Source organism: Chanodichthys erythropterus, chromosome 5 (assembly GCF_024489055.1).
Source record: "Chanodichthys erythropterus isolate Z2021 chromosome 5, ASM2448905v1, whole genome shotgun sequence".
Taxonomy (NCBI): Eukaryota; Metazoa; Chordata; class Actinopteri; order Cypriniformes; family Xenocyprididae; genus Chanodichthys; species Chanodichthys erythropterus.
Genome location: NC_090225.1, coordinates 4,357,369 through 4,378,850, shown reverse-complemented (window position 1 = coordinate 4,378,850; position 21,482 = coordinate 4,357,369). Strand labels below are relative to the sequence as shown.

The 21,482-nt window shown below is 37.4% G+C and overlaps 1 protein-coding gene across 2 annotated transcripts in view; it reads left to right on the top strand.

The window, feature by feature from the left end:
- The first annotated feature begins 9,373 nt into the window (after positions 1–9,373).
- The window catches only part of inpp5a (inositol polyphosphate-5-phosphatase A), a 175,473-nt gene continuing 163,364 nt past the window's right edge, over positions 9,374–21,482 (top strand). For both annotated transcript variants that reach the window (XM_067385695.1, XM_067385696.1), the window contains exon 1: positions 9,374–9,796. In XM_067385695.1, the coding sequence (XP_067241796.1) occupies positions 9,719–9,796 (78 nt within the window). In that variant the 5' untranslated portion in view covers positions 9,374–9,718. The remainder of the gene's footprint in view (positions 9,797–21,482) is intronic.

Below are 21,482 nucleotides of genomic sequence, written 5' to 3'. Positions count from 1 at the left end.
ATTCACTAACAGTGTAGAGGGGCTTGGGGAGAAAAAGGTTGAGAACCAGGTTATGTTTAGAAAATACACTGTAATTTAATGTTGTTTTTAATCCTTTCCCCAACTAAACTAAGAGAATAAGAGAGTTAGAGAACCTTTAAAGAACTATACAGAGGCTTAACAGGTTCTTTGTATAGCAGTGGTGCTATATAGCACCTTAACCACAGCAAGGAACCGCTGAAGAACCACTGAAGAACCGCTGAAGAACCATACAGGTGCTTTACTGGTTCTTTATAAGGTAGCGGTGCTATATAGCACCTTAACCACCCCAAAGAACCGCTGAAGAACCATTTTTTTTTAGAGTGCATATAAGAGCTTTACTACCACTGAACTTTACTGTGGGAACCAGGCACTTCTCACTGTACTCCTCCTCTAGCAACACCATAACATTTTGGATGCTGTTAGATCCAAAATGATTGATTTGGTCTCATGAGACCAGAGTATTGATTCCCAGAATCTATATTTTGTAAATATGGGCTTTGGAAATGGCGAAGTGACTTTATTGTGCTTTGGCTACAGTAGGTAGATCCAGTGAGAACAACAACCATGCATGTCATTTCTGCAGGCTGCATCTTACTCTGTGAGAAAACAGTCACTCTTTTCATAGCTTTTGCTGGCTCTGAGACACTCACTTGGTATTTCTCCTGCTCTTTGTCTAGCAAAAAAATCCCTCATCACTAAATGAAAGCTTAAAATGAAGGCCTGATTATTTCAGGGGCCTTGTCACAAGTCCATTGTTTTTGTGTTACATTTGCTATATTTTCAAACTTAAAACAATGATTTGGTAATCCTCTTGTACCACTGTCCTCTTTTGAGCTAAGAAATAAGTCTCCTGACAGTTCTCTCCCAAGTGCTTCCATTGTTGTCAGCATTATGTCTGAGACTGATTCAGTGGGCTATATAACACTTTTAATTGTCAAGAAATTACTTCTCTTTAAATGTAATGGTTCAACATACTTACCTGTTGATCAAACATTGCCTTAAACTTACACCAGAAATTTTTTATTTAGTAACTTTTAGGAGGGTGTACTCATTTTTTCCACACAACATTTTATCACCTTGATAAGAAAATCTTATTTTCCTGAATAATTTTGACTTGCTTCTTTGGTAATTGATTGAGCAGACTTGCTGGAACTTTATATCTCTAAAGAATCCTCACATGTAAGTAATTGAGTAATTGCTGACTTTCAGAAGTTTCAGAGGGGGTGTATTCATTTATGCTGTGCACTGTATGATGTTTATTACATTAAGTGCACAAATGACATGCTTCAAATATAAAATGAATGCCTATGTATTGCATAATAAAACAAACTGGAAACAGATATTGGAAGCAAAAAACATACCTAATATAAGTTAAGCTAGCAGGATGATTGGGTAGATGTATGCTATGCTAGTACATGAGCTAACTAAAAACAGTAAGAACGAGAAAAGCTTGATCTCACAACCTATAGCTTCAGTTATATACTAGTATATAAATCAAGTAATTTAAAAGACATTGTTGGTCATTATAACGCATTTTAAACTATGAATCATAACGTAATTTTGCAGGAATTATAATCAGGCGCTAAAAATACTCCCCATTAAAAGACCATTGAACCAATGGGATTACTGAGGGTCCTAAAGGAGACCTGATTCCTGGGGGGGGCTCAATTTCTCTCCACACCGGTGGTGACAAATTGGGTCCCCTGTCATGAGAAATCGAGTCCCCCCAGGAATTGGGTCTCCTTTAGGACCCAGGCAGCAATGCCTGATCAAAAGTTGTAATCACAATGTCTTGACTAATTATAACCAATTTAAGCAGGCTAATCTTACTAGAACTAGGAAGTATGACCATATTAGCCCATATTCTGTCGTCACTGCATTGGCTTCCTGTTAACATCATATAGATTTTTAAATCTTGCTAATTTCCTGGAAACAAATGGCATGATGCCAAACCCCCTTGAGGAAGAAGAACACCGTTGTGTTTACAACTTTGAAAATGAGCATTTATCAGGATCAACTAAACGCTGGATTTTTAAAGAGTTCGCAGCTCCATTGTTGCAGTAAACATTCTTGAATTAATAATTTATTAGATCCCTAAAATGAAAAACGAACTGTGATTGGTTGCGTTTCATGTCAGTCAAATGTCCTCTTGGGCAGTCCTTGGCTAATGAAAGCTGTGATAGAATCCAGACCTTCTTCTGTCAGTCTGAATGTCTCTATATGCAAGACTAGTGTGGGAGTGGCAGAGTTTAGTCTACATTTACATTCACATTTATTCATTTTGCAGATGCTTATATCTAAAGCAACTTACAAGTGAGGAATACAACAAGCAAATCATCATGAAGAGTCAATAGCCATAAGAAGTGCTTACAATACAATTTTCAGACATTGCTTAGAGTAGCATAAGCTAGAATAGGGAGGGAATAGAGGATGTGAAAGCATTTTTTTATGATGAGGTTAAAGGATTAGTTCACTTTCTAATACAGTTTTCCTGATAATTTACTCACCCCCATGTCATCCAAGATGTTCAAGTCTTTCTTTCTTCAGTGGAAAAGAAATTAAGGTTTTTGATGAAAACATTCCAGGATTATTCTCCTTATAGTGGACTTCAATGTATATGCTTTATAAACACAAATTATCGCCTTTCTGTATTCTTCAAAAAGCTTACGCCGTATGTCCTATGCCTTCCCTATTCTAATTATGGGAGAAAAAAAAAAGAAAAAAGAAAAGAAAAAATGGCACAGCGTTCATTCCGTAAGTTGAATAGGGAAGGCGTAGGACATACGGCATAGGCTTTTTGGAGAATACAGAAAGCGGAAGCATGTGCAAGGCGATAATTTGTGTTTATAAAGCATATACAGTTGTATTTTTTTCAAAAATGACCAATCGTTTTGCTAGATAAGACCCTTATTCCTCGTCTGGTGTCGTTTAAAGCTCTTTGAAGCTGCACTGAAACTGTAATTTTGACCTTCAACCATCTGGAGACCACTGAAAGTCCACTATAAGGAGAATAATCCTGGAATGTTTTCATCAAAAACCTTCATTTCTTTTCAACTGAAGAAAGAAAGACATGGACATCTTGGATGACATAGGGGTGAGTAAATTATTAGAAAAATGTTATTTGAAAGTGAACTAATCCTTTAAGTGCTCTTAAAAGAGATGAGTTTTCAGCTGACTTTTGAATATTGCCAGGGATTCTGCATTCCAGATGAAGGTGGAGAGATCATTCCACCAGCAAGGAACAGTGAATGAAAATGTGAGTGATTTTGTGCCTCTTTGTGATGGTGCACGAGTCTTCGCTCATTTAGCAATCTCAGGCTTCTGGTAGGGGTGTAGACTCGTAAAAATGAGTGGAAGTAGGAGGGTGCTAAGCCTGTTGTAGATCTGTAAGCAAGTGTCAATGCAATGTCTTTGCAATGTGGTCTTTAAAGGTTAGTTGGTCATCAAAGATTACTCCAAGATTTCTGGCCGACCTAGCTGGATGGTGAAATCATGCTGTAGAGTCGGTTTGGCAGGGAAGACCAGAAGCTCAGTCTTTGCCAGGTTGAGCTGCAGCTGATGTTCTTTCATCCATGCTGAGATGTCCACCAGACAGCTTGAGATTCGTGCAGCTACTGTGGGATCATCTGGATGAAATGAAAGGAAGAGCTGCGTGTATTCAGCATAGCAATGGTATGAGAAACCATGTGCCTGTATGATGGGACCCAGTGATGTAGTGTATATGGAGAAGAGGAGGGGTCCAAGCACTGAACCCTGAGGAACCCCCGTGATCAGCTGATGTGTTTGTGATACATCCCCTCTCCAGGCAACCTGGTTGTCAAAACATGGAGCAACTAAGTCTCCAACCTCCAGGGAATCACCTGTTTTAAACAAACGCCGAACAGAGGAGAGTCTGCTGTTGAAAAGGGAATGTGACAGTTCGTAATAAAACAGGAATCAACATAAGCTTGGCTTTTTGGAGATGGTGAGAACATGGATGTATCAGAGCTCGAGTTGAAGATGCTTCATCGAGCCCCTCCTCAGTGGACAGCAAGCCAAATTAGCTAACCTAATACCCTAAAGATTATATGGGCAAACGAACTCGTTAAATTCATGTTATTGATCTTATTGTAAATGGTTGGTCAGTGTAATTATTCTAAATAAATAAATGTGTCTTCATAATAATATTAACAATTTGCTCCACTTCTGAAACGAATTTCCTTTTCAGCTGATGTCATCAATCCCTCTTATTCATCATAGTCTTTTCTGACCCCATTGGCAGATATTTGCCCTTGTTTTAAACATAAAATTACTCAATTTTGATCTATTTTTCAGAAAACAAGACTTATAATATCTTAGGCCATTTCGCTTCTCCAGTAAATGTATCTTGATTTAAGAATTTTTAGATATTTGTGCTGGAAAACAAGACAAAAATACTGAGGAAGAAGATCATTTTTTGCAGTGTGCATATAACATGTGACTTTAAAGCCTCTCAGCTTCCCACGTTACTCAATTTCTGACTCAGAGCTACAAGTGAAAGTGTTTATTATGGTTTCAGAAGGGCTGAATCAGAGTGAGAAAACACTTGCTGCTGATTTCCAGGTTTTTCTATTTTTGGCCGGTTAAATTTGATCGGCCCAGCGAGAAGGGTGAAAGTTCACATTTTTTCCTCCCAGACTGGAATTCCTCCATCAGTTTTTCCATTACTCAAGCAGCTGTGGGCGGGGCTTGATCCCGGTTACTGCCGGCTTTGGGCCAATGAACGCGGAGCGGACGAACGCACGCATGCGCAGGTCCTTTCGACTCTCTCGCTGTGTTTTCACACACAGTCAGGCACCCTAAAATAAACTCTCTATCTGACTTCCCCCCTCCCTTCGTGTGTTTCTCTCTGGGATATCCTGCTTCGGGCGGCAGTGTAGTATTTGCAGTGGATGGAACACGTTACCTGGGAATGTTATCAGTGTGTACACAGAGACAAACCCCTTTACGGACTGTATTTTTAGCCGCATTTCCACTGACTCACGTGTGTTCAGCTCTGTGATCGTAGGCGCTTCCATAGTAGGCTACATCCTTGCCAAAAGAGCAGTGTTTCCCAACCCTGTTCCTGGAGGCACACCAACACTGCAAATTTTGCATTTTGTCTCTCTAATTCAAACACACCTGATTCAAGTCATCCGCTCATTAGTAGAGAAATGGGTGTGTCAGACAAAGGAGATATGCAAAATGTGCAGTGTTGGTGTCTCCAGGAGCAGGGTTGGGAAACACTGCATCAGAGAATCTCTATGCAATGCATAATTGTTTTCTGAAAAATGTATCATAACTAAGCGTATTTATGCTTAAAACAAGAATAAATATCTGCCAGTGGGATCAGAAAAATAAACTTAATTCAAAGGGAAAATTATTTTTCTGATTCCATTTACAGATATTTTTTTGCTACTTAATTATGATTATTTTGTCAGAAAACTACACTTACAGTTTTTTTTTTTTTAAATTGCTTGCACACTAAAAGTGGTGCTTGAGGCCCAGTCAGTGAAACCATTCACTCATACCTAATCTTTAGATTAAACCACAAGCACATTACATGCTTTAAACTCAGCTTGCTCTTGTAAAAGAAACTTTCTGCAAAACTCTAAACACAGTTCTCTACATTACACACATCATTCAAAACTCTTATACATAAATTCATCACTTAGAAACCAAAACTCAATGTTTTGAGAAAGAAATTATTCTTACTCCCTTGTATTTCTGTTTATAGTGTACATATAAATGTATATACAGTGTACACACACACACATTTACATACACTGATTATATGACAATGAATTTCAATGAAATAATGTACTATATTATAGTTTGATAATTTTTTTTAATATTTTGTATTTTTAGGGGGTTTATAGTACTAAATTATATTTATGGAATAGTTATGATCCATTTATTACCTTTTAACCCTAGACCCGAAAATGAAATTTCCAGCTTAAACTGTGGTGAATCTTGAATCTTTGGAGCAACAAACTGAAGTTTGGTCTCTTTTTAAAGAGATTATTGCTGAAGTGAAAAAAGTGAAACTAAAAAAGTTATTATTATGAAAAATGCACAAAAATACTATTTTTTAAATTTTATATGAAAAATATATTTTTCAAAACACTTTACACTAAAACTGTGAGGAAAATCAAAGCCATAAAACTAAACTTGTGCTCCAAATTTGAGGATGATATCTCAAAAAATGAGCTTTCAGTCAGATTTTGTTTGAGCGCAGTACCAAACGCTTCCACTAGATGAAATTCGCTTCCCATTCGTTACCAATGCAAACAATACAAGTGTGACTATTTCTTTCAGGACCATTTAACCTTTTTTTAATCATATGATTATATTTGTGTTCACATAGCAAGTGCCACAACCTTTACCAAGTTCCGTACCATTCCAAATTTTAAAAACATTTGTCGGTCAAAAATGATTGAATAGCACTAGAGAGTTAAGAATGTTGAGATAAAAAACAAGACAAATACTGAGGAAAATCTTTGTGTGTGCATGTGTGTGTGTGTGTGTGTTTAATGGCTCTCAATCAATTATGTCTCAATTACCGTGCTATAGTTTCATGTCTCTTAAATTACAAAAAACTTACTTATAATAAAATGATTTACACTCATTATTCCATGTCCATGTGTTTATTTATTTGGAAAGTATGGTAAGAGGGTTTGTGTCCAATCAGATGCTTTGCATTAGGATCCTGATTTTGCAATAATCACCAGCTACAAACTCCATTGAGACTCATCCAGAGGGGAGTAGCCTATTTAACATCCCTGTGCACTGATGTAATACAAACAGAAGAACAGGCTTAAGTTCAAAGGCACTGTATTCATTTGAATGTAATTAATCCTCCTGCTTTGTTTTCAGCAATGGATCATCTACATATTTAACTCTGTCTGCACTGTCACTGCCAAATGAGATTCAAGCAAACGTTCAAAAAAGCAAGTCAAATGCATCGTAACACTTTACAATAAGGTCCCGTTATTAATGCATTAATTACACTGCAAAAATTATTTTTGTCTTGTTTTCCCGCACAAATATCGAATCATTCTTAAATCAAGATACATTTACTGAAGAAGCAAAAAGACTGAAGATTAAGCCTTGTTTTCTGAAAAAAATTATAAAAATTGTTTATGATTAAAACAAGAAAAAATATAATTTTTCTGACCCCACTGATATTTTATAATTGCATGATTATTATTATGCTTTAGAGCTTTAGAAGTGGTTTTCACTGTTAGTTCATGTTAACTAATGGAACCATATACATGTTATCAATGCATCAGTAGATAATTATTTTATTTAGTTTTGACCAATTAATGTTCACATTTTTTTCAGTCACTCAAATGCATTAAAGATTTTCAAAAATCAGCTGATCATAACTAAAACAAAACAAATCGATTCATAATAATTTCCATGGGTTTTCATCAATGTTTTCATTTCTGAGACATTCCAGGTGTATTTAGATTTACTTACAAAGTTACTGAAAATTCCAGGTTTTCCAGGAATTCTTCGAACAGGCTTTCTGGGATGTCAGGCATGCAGGTAAAAGCCAAGCCGGAAGAGACTGTACAAGCATATCAAGTGTAAACTGTGGCTTGTACAATAGTGATCACACACACACACACACACGCGCACACACACACACACACACACACACACACACACACACACACACACACACACACACACACACACACACATAGCTCATGCGCTGCCAGTCACAGCTGTGGACTCTTTGAATAAGTTGTTGCGGTTTGATAATTTCCTTCTTTCCTCAACAGAATGACAATGAGCCACACATCAGCTTTAGTCTCCAACACAATCATCACACATATACACACCTGGACTGATTTAATAGTTAATGCACCATTAAACAGATGGCATGAAAACCCATTACTTCAGATTAAACTAGAGCATTCAAAGGCACTTGCTTATGTGCTTCACTGCAAGATTGTTTACCAGAATTCATGCAATAAGCCTTTCCAGGGATTCCCCAGAGCATGACACTTATTCGACGGTTAAACAGCTCTCCTGTTATTATATTAACAGAAAGTTTAAAAATGCCATCCTGCAATTAACAGTGCAATAAAGTGCATGATGCACAATGATGATGGTGATGTCACACTGAACCCTGATAGATAGATAGATAGATAGATAGATATAAGACAGACAGACAGACAGACAGACAGACAGACAGACAGACAGATAGATAGATAGATAGATAGATAGATAGATAGATAGATAAATAGATAGATAGATAGATTGAAAGATAGATAGACAGACAGATAGATAGATAGATAGATAGATAGATAGATAGATAGACAGATAGATAGATAGATAGATAGATAGATAGATAGATAGATAGATAGATAGATAGATAGATAGATAGACAGATAGATAGATAGATAGACAGATAGATAGATTGAAAGATAGATAGACAGACAGATAGATAGATAGATAGATAGATAGACAGATAGATAGATAGATAGATAGATAGATAGATAGATAGATAGATAGATAGATAGATAGATAGATAGATAGATAGATAGATAGACAGACAGACAGAGATATAGATAGATAGATAGATAGATAGATAGATAGATAGATAGATAGATAGATAGATAGATAGATAGATAGATAGATTGAAAGATAGATAGACAGACAGACAGATAGATAGATAGATAGATAGATAGATAGATAGATAGATAGACAGACAGACAGACAGACAGACAGACAGACAGACAGATAGATAGATAGATAGATAGATAGATAGATAGATAGATAGATAGATAGACAGACAGACAGACAGACAGACAGACAGACAGATAGATAGATAGATAGATAGATAGATAGATAGATAGATAGATAGATAGATAGATAGATTGAAAGATAGATAGACAGACAGATAGATAGATAGACAGACAGATAGATAGATGATAGATAGATAGATAGATAGATAGATAGATAGACAGACAGACAGACAGACAGACAGACAGACAGACAGACAGACAGACGATAGATAGATAGATAGATAGATAGATAGATAGATAGATAGATAGATAGATAGATAGATAGATAGATAGATAGATAGATTTGATGTACAGAAAGTTTGAAGAACATACTTTTTTTACAAAAAAAGTAGTAGTGACCCCAAACTAACTTTTGAACTATTTTTATATGCAATCAGCAACCCAATGGAACGCCGCTGCTCTTAAAAGGGCACTGCTGTGTTGCCCTTTGAAAAACGCACTGACCTCACGTCACTAAGCCAATGTGTAACGCATAACGCGTTGCCCCTTTAAGAGACGCGTTTTCCATTGGCTCAGTGACGTCAGGGCAGCGCAGGACTCACTCCAGCAGCGGTGTGTTCTCCCTCAACAAACGCGAGCAATGCGCGCACGGGAGAACCGAACGACAGCGAAACACGCTCCACAGACCGGCGCTCGCCGCGGATTAAACGGGGAAAGTCATCAAATCATGGCCAAGACGGCGAAGAAGTAAAGCCTGACGCGTTTGAGTACGGACCGCTCTCTGATTTTGCGTACTAGACGCGCACGAGTATGCACGAGCCCAGCTGATCGAGACTCGAACCCGCAGCGTTTAACCCGACGAACCACTACTCGACTCCATAACACTGCTCGTTCCAGAAACAGCTCAAATTAGCTCATTAGTTCGGATCGCGAGCTAATTAATGATGGCGGGGAAGCTGACAGCGCAGGGCGCGGGAATATTGCTGGTTACTGCCAACGTTGGATCACTGTTTGAAGATGTAAGTCGCTGTTTGGTTACTAAAAACTCAATTAACAGATGTTTTATCCACAGCAGTACACTTAATACTAATCCTGCTGGAGTAAACTGTGATTATCAATGATGATAGTTTATGAATTAACCAGAACGGGATTCGAAACGACAACCTTTCGGTTTCAGCGTCTAATGCTGTATTGATCAGGGTTATTGATTGATGGGTTGATTGACAGCAGTTGCCACAGGGCATATGTAATGTTCAAAAATTTTCAACGTGTCTAACACACCTGTCAACTTAACTGTCTTGAGTTTTCACTTACACAAAGGAAGATATTTTGAAGAATAACAAACAAACAATTCTGGGACACCATTGACTTCCATAGAATGGAAAAAATACAGTGGAAGTCAATGGTGCCCCACAACTGTTTGGTTAGCGACATTCTTCAAATTAACTAAGAAGAAATGCATTCATACAGGTTTGGAACAACTCTCAAGTCTCTGACAATTTTCATTTTTGAGCGTACTGTCCCTTTAAATGCTAGAGATTGCAGAATGTTTTTGAGTTGAATGACTCCTTATGCACTAACATGTGTGAAATATCACACTGGAGCAATCAGATAACAAGCAGTGATCCATCAAGCGTAACTGTGACCATCACCATCAGTTATATTTAAGTGTTTACTACTAACTGCTGTCCTTCTGAACTATGAGAAGACTAGAAGACCTCACTCCTGACTCTGTGGTTTCATAGAAATCTCACCTGTTATTGCGCTCTATGAAAATGATTATGTAAACTTGTGGTAGATAAGGGTGAATTGAGGTTTAGGCAAATTAGTTTCTCCTCTGAATAAACAATAGTAAAGTTAAAGAGCCATTTAGAAAGAGTTTAATACTCTTAAATAAACGTGTCAGTACTTGACATTCAGGTCTGGAGGATTTTGCTATAGTTTACTCTGGATCTGGATCAGGTTATGTGAGAAGTTTAGTTCAGATCTGTTTATTTGTTCGTGAAGAGCTCTTAGCTGTTTTCATATGTATGTGAAGAGGAACTCTCCCGTACTATCTATCTTTAGAGTTATAAATAGTTGGCCTGTCATGACCGCTGAACTGCTGTCTTATGAATGTCACTGTTTATCCATTACTTGTTTTACATGCGAGCGCGGCCAAAACCAGCACGCTGCTTATAGAGTCCTGCATGAGCAATTGCACCTAAATATTTAACATGTTCAGACGTCTCGTCTCGTCCCTGAATGGGCCTTTTGTGCAGCACAAGCCGCAAATGCAAGGATTTTCCAAATTGCATGAATGAAGTAAATGAGGCCTTTGTCAGCAATCACAAGATGAGGTGTTTAGGGCTGGACGGCTTCCACTGTTTTTGTCAAGTGCTGTTGAATTCGTCCAGCGTAGTCATTTTTCCTCAGGTGCTCTGCCCTGGTTTGTTGTTGAAGTGCTTCGGGGAAGATGCGAGACATAAAAAGCTTGCCGGATGCTGTAACGGAGCATTAGGATGGGATGCTCTTCTTCAGGACATAGGAGTGCCTTTCCTTTATGGAAATCAGCTGGCCTGGCTGCCATCCAGGTGAACCGACTTCACAGGTGCGAAATTACGCCCATAAAATGTGGTTTTGATATCTGATGGGCAAACAGGATAGTGTGAGCTCACATTGACATCAGAGCCTCGTATGCTGAAAGTCTCTCAAAAACATGCCACGTTTCTTACACCCCACAATCACAAGAAACGTATAGAAATAATGAAGAAAATGCAGTTTTAGGACCATTAACAGTATTATTGCAGTATTGTAAAAGTAGTATTGTGTACTACTAAGTCTTTGTACTTAAATTTATGACTATATTACAATAAAAATACTGTAATACATTGATTTGGTTTTATTTTGGCTTGATGTGTATAAAGAAAATACTGCATTTCAATGCTATATCATTATTTTCTAACATTACAACAATAAATTAACTAATAAGTAATTATAATATACTTTATATAATAATTATATAATTATATATTTTAAATTAATATATCGTAATTTAATAATAATAATAATAATAATTATTATAGTAATTCAGTTTATATAAAATTGAATTATACTGAAAATTAAAATGGTCAACATGTGAAATTTTTCCAAAACTTTTCACAAGATGTAATATAAGTCTCTGGTGTCCACAGAATGTATCTGTGAAGTTTCAGCTCAAAATCCCCACAGATCATTTATTATAACTTGTCAAATTTGCCCCTAATTGGGTGTGAGCAAAAACATGCCGTTTATGTGTGTGTCCCTTTAAATGCAAATGAGCTGCTTTCCAAAAGAGGGCGGAGCTTTAACAGCTTGCGCTTCGGTTGCTCAACAACAACAAAGCTGGAGAATCTCACGCAGCCAAAATGAGGATTGTCAATTAGGGATGTGCAACAGCGATCGAGGACTCGAGTACTCGACCGTGACAGCAACCATCGATCATGTAAACGATGATCGAAATGTTTTTCTTTCCTCCTGATTGGTTATAGCAGCACTTTGAGCGGCGCCCTGAGCTCTGATTGTTTAGCTTTCCACAGCATGCGTCAAAAGACGTGAGAAGAGAGAGAATGGCCTCAAAGTCACATAGTGATGTCTGGCTTCACTTTGACAAGATGTTTTACTTTCTCATGTTTGCATTCGCAAACCTTTTGCAGATGAAAGTTTTAATGGCTACATCTGATTAATCTAATACAGGATGCGTTGGGTTGGGATATCAACATTTATTAACATGCTTGCACTGCATATCAGTGTTTAGTTTCATGCTCAACGATGCCTGATATTGACTATCTGAGTTATTTGAGACCGTCATATTGCTTTTAGATGTTTCTTTTAAAAAAATAAAAATAAAATGAATGATGTTATAATAATGCAGCAGTGCTTTTTTCGTCATATTTGTTTAATGGCATAATTTGTATAATTCGTATGGCTTTGAAAATGCACAGGCGATTTATGGAATCGCTTAACCATGTAGATGAAAATAAAGCACAGATCTGCGATAAACATGATGAGAACTTTATAGAAATCTACAGTAAATTCTGTCCTTGCCTGTGTTTCAGTGCGCTGTCATGAAAGCGCATCACGGCACGAGCTCTCTCTCACTCCCACTCTTTCTCTCTCACTATTGCTATAGCGAGTAACACGTAAGTTCACTGGCATTTGCATCCTTTTGTGCCGATACAAGTTGTAATGTCACGTCTATAATATGTATCTAAGTTATCTGATTAACATCATAGGATGTGTCATAGAACGGGCTGCAGTTTTATTGGCATAAAGTCACTCTTCACCTCGGGCAGCTATTCCTTTTAGATGCTTCCTTATTAATAACATTGCTGCATCATGATCAATCTAACAGTGTTCTAATCATGTTTTCATGTCATATTTTTATTTTTAACATTCATTTCAAGTCTTCAGATATTCATTATTTCCATGATGATCATGCACACGCCCCGCCCCGCCCCAGAGTTCTCGATAACTCGTTTTTGAAACCTATTGCCAAAAAATTGCCAAAAATGCCCATCCCTGTTGTCAGTAACTGAGTTCAGCCTTACATTGTTCAAATTGGAGTTGGACACTGATGGAAGTTACAAGTTACTCTACTACAACAACTCTTCCTCTTCTCTAAAGCAATCCAAACATGGCCTCACCCCTTTGTTGCTTGTTCTCAGGGGCAATGTTTATGTAAATATTGGGGTTTGTGATGTCACTGACTTGGGAAGTCCTTAAAAAGTGATTTTTGTAAAAGAAATGATCTCCCTTTGCATTGCAGATAGGGCTGTGACAGTGGCAAATTTTTACTACCGCGGTGGTAAATCGGCAACAACCGCCGGTGTTGCGGTGGTGGGGTCCGAAGGGGGGGCGGGTTTTGTTTTTTTATATAATATATACTAGAGGTTGCGTTAGACTTGCGTTTCGCCATCATTTTGTTGGACAGGATTGTAAAAAATCCATCATAATCAATAATTACCCGACATTTAAATTTTTATATTTTAGTAAGACATTTTATTTCCGAACTTACAGGATAAGCAATAGGCATAGGCTTGCATTTATTTAAACTATGAAAAGAAAGTTGATCAAAGACAAGCTGCGTCACTTTCAGCTTTCAACTTGAACTCTTGTTAGGGATTGTGAGTGAATGCGATCCTCCTTTCCTCTTTACTACTGTACAGAACGAAATAAACATCAATGAATACTAGATAAAAAAGTTTGAAGACAAACTTTAAGTTGGCTTGAAAAAGCATAGCCAGAAAGTTTGAAGTAGTTTTAAAAGTTTCAATTTTGATATATCGCATGCGATTGTCACGCGCATTTCGTCAGTAAAGCCGGTTCCCTGATTACCGTGAAATCGCCATCACCTGCTTTCAAATGGAGCGACATTTAATAGACAGAGCCGTAGTTCACTGACAAGCTACGCAATATCGAGTTCATTATTGGTCAGCCCTAGTTTTAGTTTAGTAGTTCGATAGATAGATATTGCTATGTGGTTGCTAGGGTACACAGGGTGGTTGCTATGCAGTTGCTAGGGTAACACGTCAAATTAACATGGAATTTTGAAGTACAGTAACTGAAATAAACATTTTTTTTTTTTATTTACAACTTCGAAAAACCATTGTTTTACAGTGTAATATTATATTTCAATGTCTTTAAGCGAAATGATCATTTCTTATAATTTCTGATTTTGGAGTGAGATATGACCCAACATTTTCTTGACAGTTTAGTCTTATCTAGTGTTGTTAACAGTTGAGAATGACTCGCTGCTTGATTTGTGCTCAGCTGCTGGCTAATAATACAGAACAGATAAAGTGTGCTGATATCAGTGGGAAATGTTATCAGATGTACAATGAAAAGGGACTAACCCTAACATAATTTAATGACAACATTTTGATTAGTAGTCCGATCAGAGAACTCTGGTTATTGTGTAATGAAGTCTTGCTGTTTGCGCTGCATTTGAGCTAGATAACTCCTCTGATAGCAGAGATCTGTGGCAGCTCTTCATTCCCTCTTTACCGTCTCTCTCAAATTCTCTCGATAGCTTATTAGTTCTGTCTGCTTGTGTTTGCTTCACTTCAGATATGCATCATAGTTACTGCACCTCAAAACTAGATCATGACTCTTGCCATAAATAACTCCTTTAGAGTTCCTCTATGTTCTGTGACATTTGCCTGCTCTATTTGTCTCTATATTCTCACATTCACAGGCCAGAGTTCACCGGACGTTTGTTTTTGCACATGCATGTGTAGCGGTTCATTAGCGTATGAATCCAGCGTCAGCCAGCTGTCGTTCAGCCTGTAATGAGTGTGAAATGAGTGTTTTTATCAATGGAGGCAGAGAGCTTCAGTACGTCACGAAATTCAGTGCTGCTGAAGAAGCTGTTTTCATGAGTTTTGTGCTTCGTCACTTAGAAACAGAAAATTAGATTTTGAAAAGCAGGAGCTGAATTAAGAATAAACGTCCTCTCATCTCAGAGCAGCTCTGATTATTGATAATGGATTTTACATTATCTTGAGGCGCATCGCAAACGAGCACGAGCCATTAACTGAAGTGGCTTTGGGAATTACAGTCGCGGCCGATGTTCCTCTAAGCTGTGTGTGGGTTGTGTTGAGAGAAAGAGAAATATTTCTGGAAACGGCTAATAGAATGGTCTGTTATTATGTTTCAGTCTTGTTTTTGTGATCTCAAGTTATCTTGACAAAACAATTATACTATATATATTTACTGGCACATGTCAAGCTTTTCCTGTGATCTTGTCTTCTCTTCAAGGACAAAAGGTTGTGAACCACTGAGTTATTCTACTCCGGGTTCAGACTATATGATATCAGCAGATTTTGGCATGATCTGTTTGATATAGGATGTCATCATGATTCGTAAATGACAATGGCCGTCGGGATGCAAGAATCAAGTGTTTTATTTCGTATAGTGTATCATAGTGGACGAAAACCACGACGCTTCCTGACTGAAAGACTTGCATGTTCAATGTTTTCGGTTCTCCACGATCGTCACATTGACCAATAGGAGCACAGAAGCTCTTCTGTACAAAGCTTTCAAACATGGTGAAATGAAAGAAGATGGTATTAGTGCTGCTATGTTGAATTATGCAATGGAGGAATGTAGAGTTGTCAAAAGTATCGACTTCGGTACCAATCAGTACTGAAATTTAAAAAATGTGATGCTTTGAGCACTGTTAAGCAGATTCGTAAATACCTCTGATTGACCATTTTGTTTCTGTGTTCATCGGATATGTCTATGATTGGCTACAATGATCAACACACGGAAGTGTTTGAATTCGAAAGCGCATGCGTTTGAAAGTATATCGCGAACCAGTCCGCAGATAGACGCCTGCTTTCAAATGCTCCTGTGTATATCTGAGTAAACACTCAGTGAAGAGCATCATTGATGTCTATTTATTGGCTTAATGCGATTATGAAATTGCAAAGGCTGTGATTTTAATTTTATTTATTTATTTTTTTAAATGTTATTTTTTTATGCACAGCTTGTCAATGAAGCATGGCTCCAAATGCTAATCCATCTGAAAGCACTGCGAGTTTGAGTCGCTTTTGAAAGCACTTATTAACATCTTGTCCAACAAAAGACAACATTTATTAACATGTTTTTACTCCAAACTCACTGTATAACGACAGTTTATCATCCTTCTGTGAGATGATGTGGCTTCTTAAAGGATTAGTTCAAATAAAACTTTCCTGATAATTTACTCACCCCTATGTCATCCAAGATGTTCATGTCTTTCTTTCTTCAGTCGAAAAGAAATTAAGTTTTTGATGCAAACATTCCAGGATTATTCTCCTTATAGTGGACTTCAATGGGCACCAAACAGTTGAAGGTCAAAATTACAGTTTCAGTGCAGCTTCAAAGGGCTTTAATCGATACCAGATGAGGAATAAGGGTCTTATCTAGCGAAACTATTGGTCATTTTTGAAAAAAATACAACTATATATGCTTTATAAATACAAATGATCGCTTTGCACGTGCTTCTGCTTTCCATATTCTTCAAAAGGCTTACGCTGTATGTCCTATGCCTTCCCTGTTCAACTTACGGAATGAACGCGGCGCCAGTTTTGTTTTTTCTGTAAGTATTTTTTTAAGAAAATGACCGATCGTTTCTCTAGATAAGACCCTTATTCCTCGTCTGGTATTGGTATCGGCAGTCGTGTGTTTATTAGATTATTAATCAAAGCGTTTCAATATTCTGTTTATTCAGCTACAGCGATTAATATGATGCCCATAGGGATTTACTGGAATGACGCATGCTATCTACTTAGGCAGCAGGGCATATTTGGAGTTTCTGTGCGAGAGCTCCCTCTGGCTTTCAGATGGAGAAGCATTTACTACTGATCACAGAGCCGTACAACTCTGACAAGCTACGCATGAAATAATCAGAGCCTTTGCCAAATCGTGTGCAATTTAATTGCGTTTTAATTGCAATTAATTCTGTAGCCCTCGGTACAACCTTTGTTTGCTTCCAGATGTCAGCCTCTAGTTCTGCCCTCAAACTTACATCATGCATGTCATTAAGGATGACAAGCGATGATTGGTTGGGAAGCAATGTGTAGTCTGATAGGGGTGGGGGAAAATTTGATTCTTAGATGCATCGCAATGCGGACTCGGACGATTCACAAATGTCAAAAATCGATTTTCTTAATGTTAATTGATAACGTAATGTTGACGGAAAGCAAAAGGGGAAACTATGAAGCGTGGAAGTGGAGCAAGTGGAACAGAGCGAGCGTTTTAACTCATTTCTATGGAAGTTGAGTTTCCATAGGAGTTAACTGAAAATGCTCACTCTGCCCTGCTCGCTTCGCACCAGTGGATACACACCGTAAGAGACCCATGATATGTGAGCGAGAAATCTGACTGGTTCTCTGCATTAAAAGCTAGCGTATGAAGTGGATGGATGGCGTTTCTCAAAAGCATTGTGAGACTAAGTTGATTGTAGAGACCTTTGGTAGCATTTGTTCGACGATCAACTTAGGCTTAAGATGCTTTTTGGGGAACGCAACCCTTGACAACCCACACTATATGCAAGTTGTGTTATTGCTATATTATTAATATTGTTATATTGCTTATTGCACATAACAGGAGGATGTTAGTTTGAAGTCTGTTATTTTATGTTAGTGATTCAGCATATGCTGAAGTCTGGATTAATTTACTACATGTATGCTGCTAAAGGCACACATTTCTTTTCCTGTTGGTTCTTTGCAGTGCTGGGACATATGTTGGCAAATGTAACCTTCCAGTTGACTTGCCAAATCAATTCCATTTGTTTTATTAATAAAAGATAATGGAAGTAATTCATTATGGATCATTACAAATACTTTGCTTTAAAAGTACCAAGTAGTCACACAGTGAGAGAAAATAAAATTTGTATAGAAAAAAAAAGATGCATTGATAATCGTTTTATCATCGCATTGCAGCCCTCTGAATCGTAATCGAATCGAATTGTGAGGTGCCTAGAGATTCCCACCCCTATGTTTCTTCATGACATGACTAGAATTTAGGAGTCAAAATCACATAATCTATATCGTAACAGACAACATCCATCCATCCCTCCGGAATATGTTTTGCTAATAATGCAGCAATGCTGATGTATTACTAGAAGAGAAATGTGGGTGTGCCTCTTTCTCTTTCTCTTTTTTTTTTTTTGGTCAATTATATAGAAATTCACAGGAACTGAGGAGTTGTTTCAGCTGATGCTGTGCTGTGCATAGTTGATACTGAATAGGTTGTTTATATTTCCAGCCATATGATTTATTAAAAGCTAAAACATTTTGGAATAATATCAAGGAGTCGGAATGAACTATCTTTAGATAATGTTCTCATCTGCTCGACAACATCATTATCATGGGAATTATGCCAGCTATAGTCGGTTGTTTATTTTATTAGGACTATGTGTAATGCAGGGTAAGGGCAGTAGTAAAAGGGTTTGATGTTGACTGTGTTTTTGGCCCGTAGTGAAACGCCCATAGCTTTGGCTGTAGTTTTCATTAAACACTGTTGTTGCTTTTTGATGTGTGAAAACCAAACAGAAATGCTGTAATTCAATATGCAAGAACCTGTAAAACATGCATTTCTCCTCTTAGCTGCTGTTTGTGGTGTGCGCACATGCATACAGAGACAGAGAATCTCACGAAAGATGTATATTTCACCCCTATACCGATACAAGAATAAGAAATTATATTTTTAATAATGAAAATTAAAAAAAAAAATATATATATATCTATTTTATTTTTTAGGATCATTAATATTTTTTTTTTTTGCATTGTGGGATTATTTTCATGACATTTAAGCACATCTTTTGTCAAATTCTCATTACTGTAATGTGAAGAAAAAAACTCTTTTGATTTATAAAAATAAAATATGAAATTGATATAATAAAGCAAGATATACACTACTGTTCAAAAGATATTGTTTTTGAAAGAAGTCTTCGTAACACTTTACATTAAGGATTCCTTTGTTAAAGGTGCCATAGAACCTCTTTTCAAAAGATGTAATATAAGTGTAAGGTGTCCCCTGAATGTGTCTGTGAAGTTTCAGCTCAAAATACCCCATAGATTTATTTATTTTTTATTCACTTTTTAATTGCCTATTTTGGGGTATCGTTAACTATGCGACCAATTCAGGCTGCGGCCCCTTTAAATTGTTGTGCTCCCCGCCCCCGGAGCTTGCGCTTTCCTTAACCAGCATAAACAAAGTTCACACAGCTAATATAACCCTCAAAATGGATCTTTACAAAGTGTTCGTCATGCAGCATGTCTAATCGCGTAAGTATAGTATTTATTTGGATGTTTACATTTGATTCTGTATGAGTTTGATAGCGCTCCGTGGCTAAAGCTAACATTACACACTACTGGAGAGATTTATAAAGATTGAAGTTGTGTTTATGAATTATACAGACTGCAAGTGTTTAAAAATGAAAATAATGAAAATCTCTGTGAATATAGTAAAACTCTGGTAACTTTAACTACGTTTAACAGTACATTAGCAACATGCTAACGAAACATTTAGAAAGGCAATTTACAAATATCACTAAAAATATCATGATATCATGGATCATGTCAGTTATTATTGCTCCATCTGCCATTTTTCACTGTTGTTCTTGCTTGCTTACCTAGTCTGATGATTCAGCTGTGCACAGATCCAGACGTTAATACTGGCTGCCCTTGTCTAATGCCTTGAACATGGGCTGGCATATGCAAATATTGTTGCCGTACATATTAATGATCTGTTACGTAACAGTCGCCATTATGTTGAGATTCGCCTGTTCTTCGGAGGTCTTTTAAACAAATGAGATTTATATAAGGAGGAGGAAACAATGGAGTTTGAGACTCAACTGTTGAAATTCTCTTCTGCTCACCAAGGCTGTGTTTATTTGATTAAAAAAAAAAACTGAAAATAGTGAAATATTATTATAATTTAAAACAGCTGTTTTCTATGTGAAAATATAGTAATTTGCAGTGTAATTTATACTGTGATCAAAGCTGAATTTTCAGTATCATTACTCCAGTCTTCAGTGTCACATGATCCTTCAGAAATCATTCTAATATGATGATTTGCTGCTCAAGAAACATTTCTGATTATTGTCAGTGTGTAATGGCTCGTGCTCTTCATCACGCACAGCTGATCTGAGTTCAGCAGCCTGACGTCATTCTTACAGTAACCTGCAGAAGTTCTTTACAAACATCTGGCCTGTCATGTAATGTTTGGTAAATTTAGGCTGGTAATACATGAGGTATGTGTTTCCTCCATGTAGAGGCACGTCTGTGGAAACGCCCTGTTGGACTCCAGCACTGGATAGTTCACGTCTGACAGTCACTCACTCGCATGTTGTTCAATGCCATATTACTGACTTCAGTGTATCATAGAGAGATTTTTAACTAAATGCTCATGTTGCTCAATGAGCTCCTCAAATGAGAAGTCATACTAGAACAGGTTTTCATGCTTGAATGTTCATTATTTTCCTCATATTTTTCACTGTTGCAGCTCCTCTCTTCCCAGTCTGTCAGTAACGCTCCTTCTGAAAAGCACAGTGTGCTCTGATTGGTCAGCAATTCGAGCGTGTTTGGGAAATGTCCCGCCTTTTATCATAACAGTCAGTTTCAACACACTACTAACTCAACCAGGCCCTGCCCCTTTATTCTGCGTCTGCCTTGGGTGGGAATTATTTAAATGAGGAATATTATGACGTGTTTGTTCCTGGAAGAAAACTCATTTCAGGGAGTTCAGAAACAGTGACACTGATATAGAGAATAACTCCTGCTGGAGGGACTTTGGAAACCTTTTTCATGCTCAAACAGCAACATTACACACTAAAGACAGATGAACATGGAAAACAGCAGAATAGGTCGTCTTTAACAATAACAAACCTTCTTTCTAGTTTAAGAGCTGCATTAGTGCGTTCAGCTCACAGAAGCAGAGCTACATGCGGGTTTGGACTTGCCTTTCCTCAGGAATGTAAGCATGTGGCTTAAAAGAAATAAAAGCGAGAAGAAATCATGTGCTTGCCTTGAGAATTATGTAATAAATGTTGCTGAAAACATGATTTAGTGAATCGGATGGATTGGTTTTGCCCTTCACTAGCTGATCTAGTGGTGCATCTTGTACACAAGGTTACTAGATCACCACTGACGAATCACAACACACCAACACAACCAGCTACTCTATGTGCAAATGTCA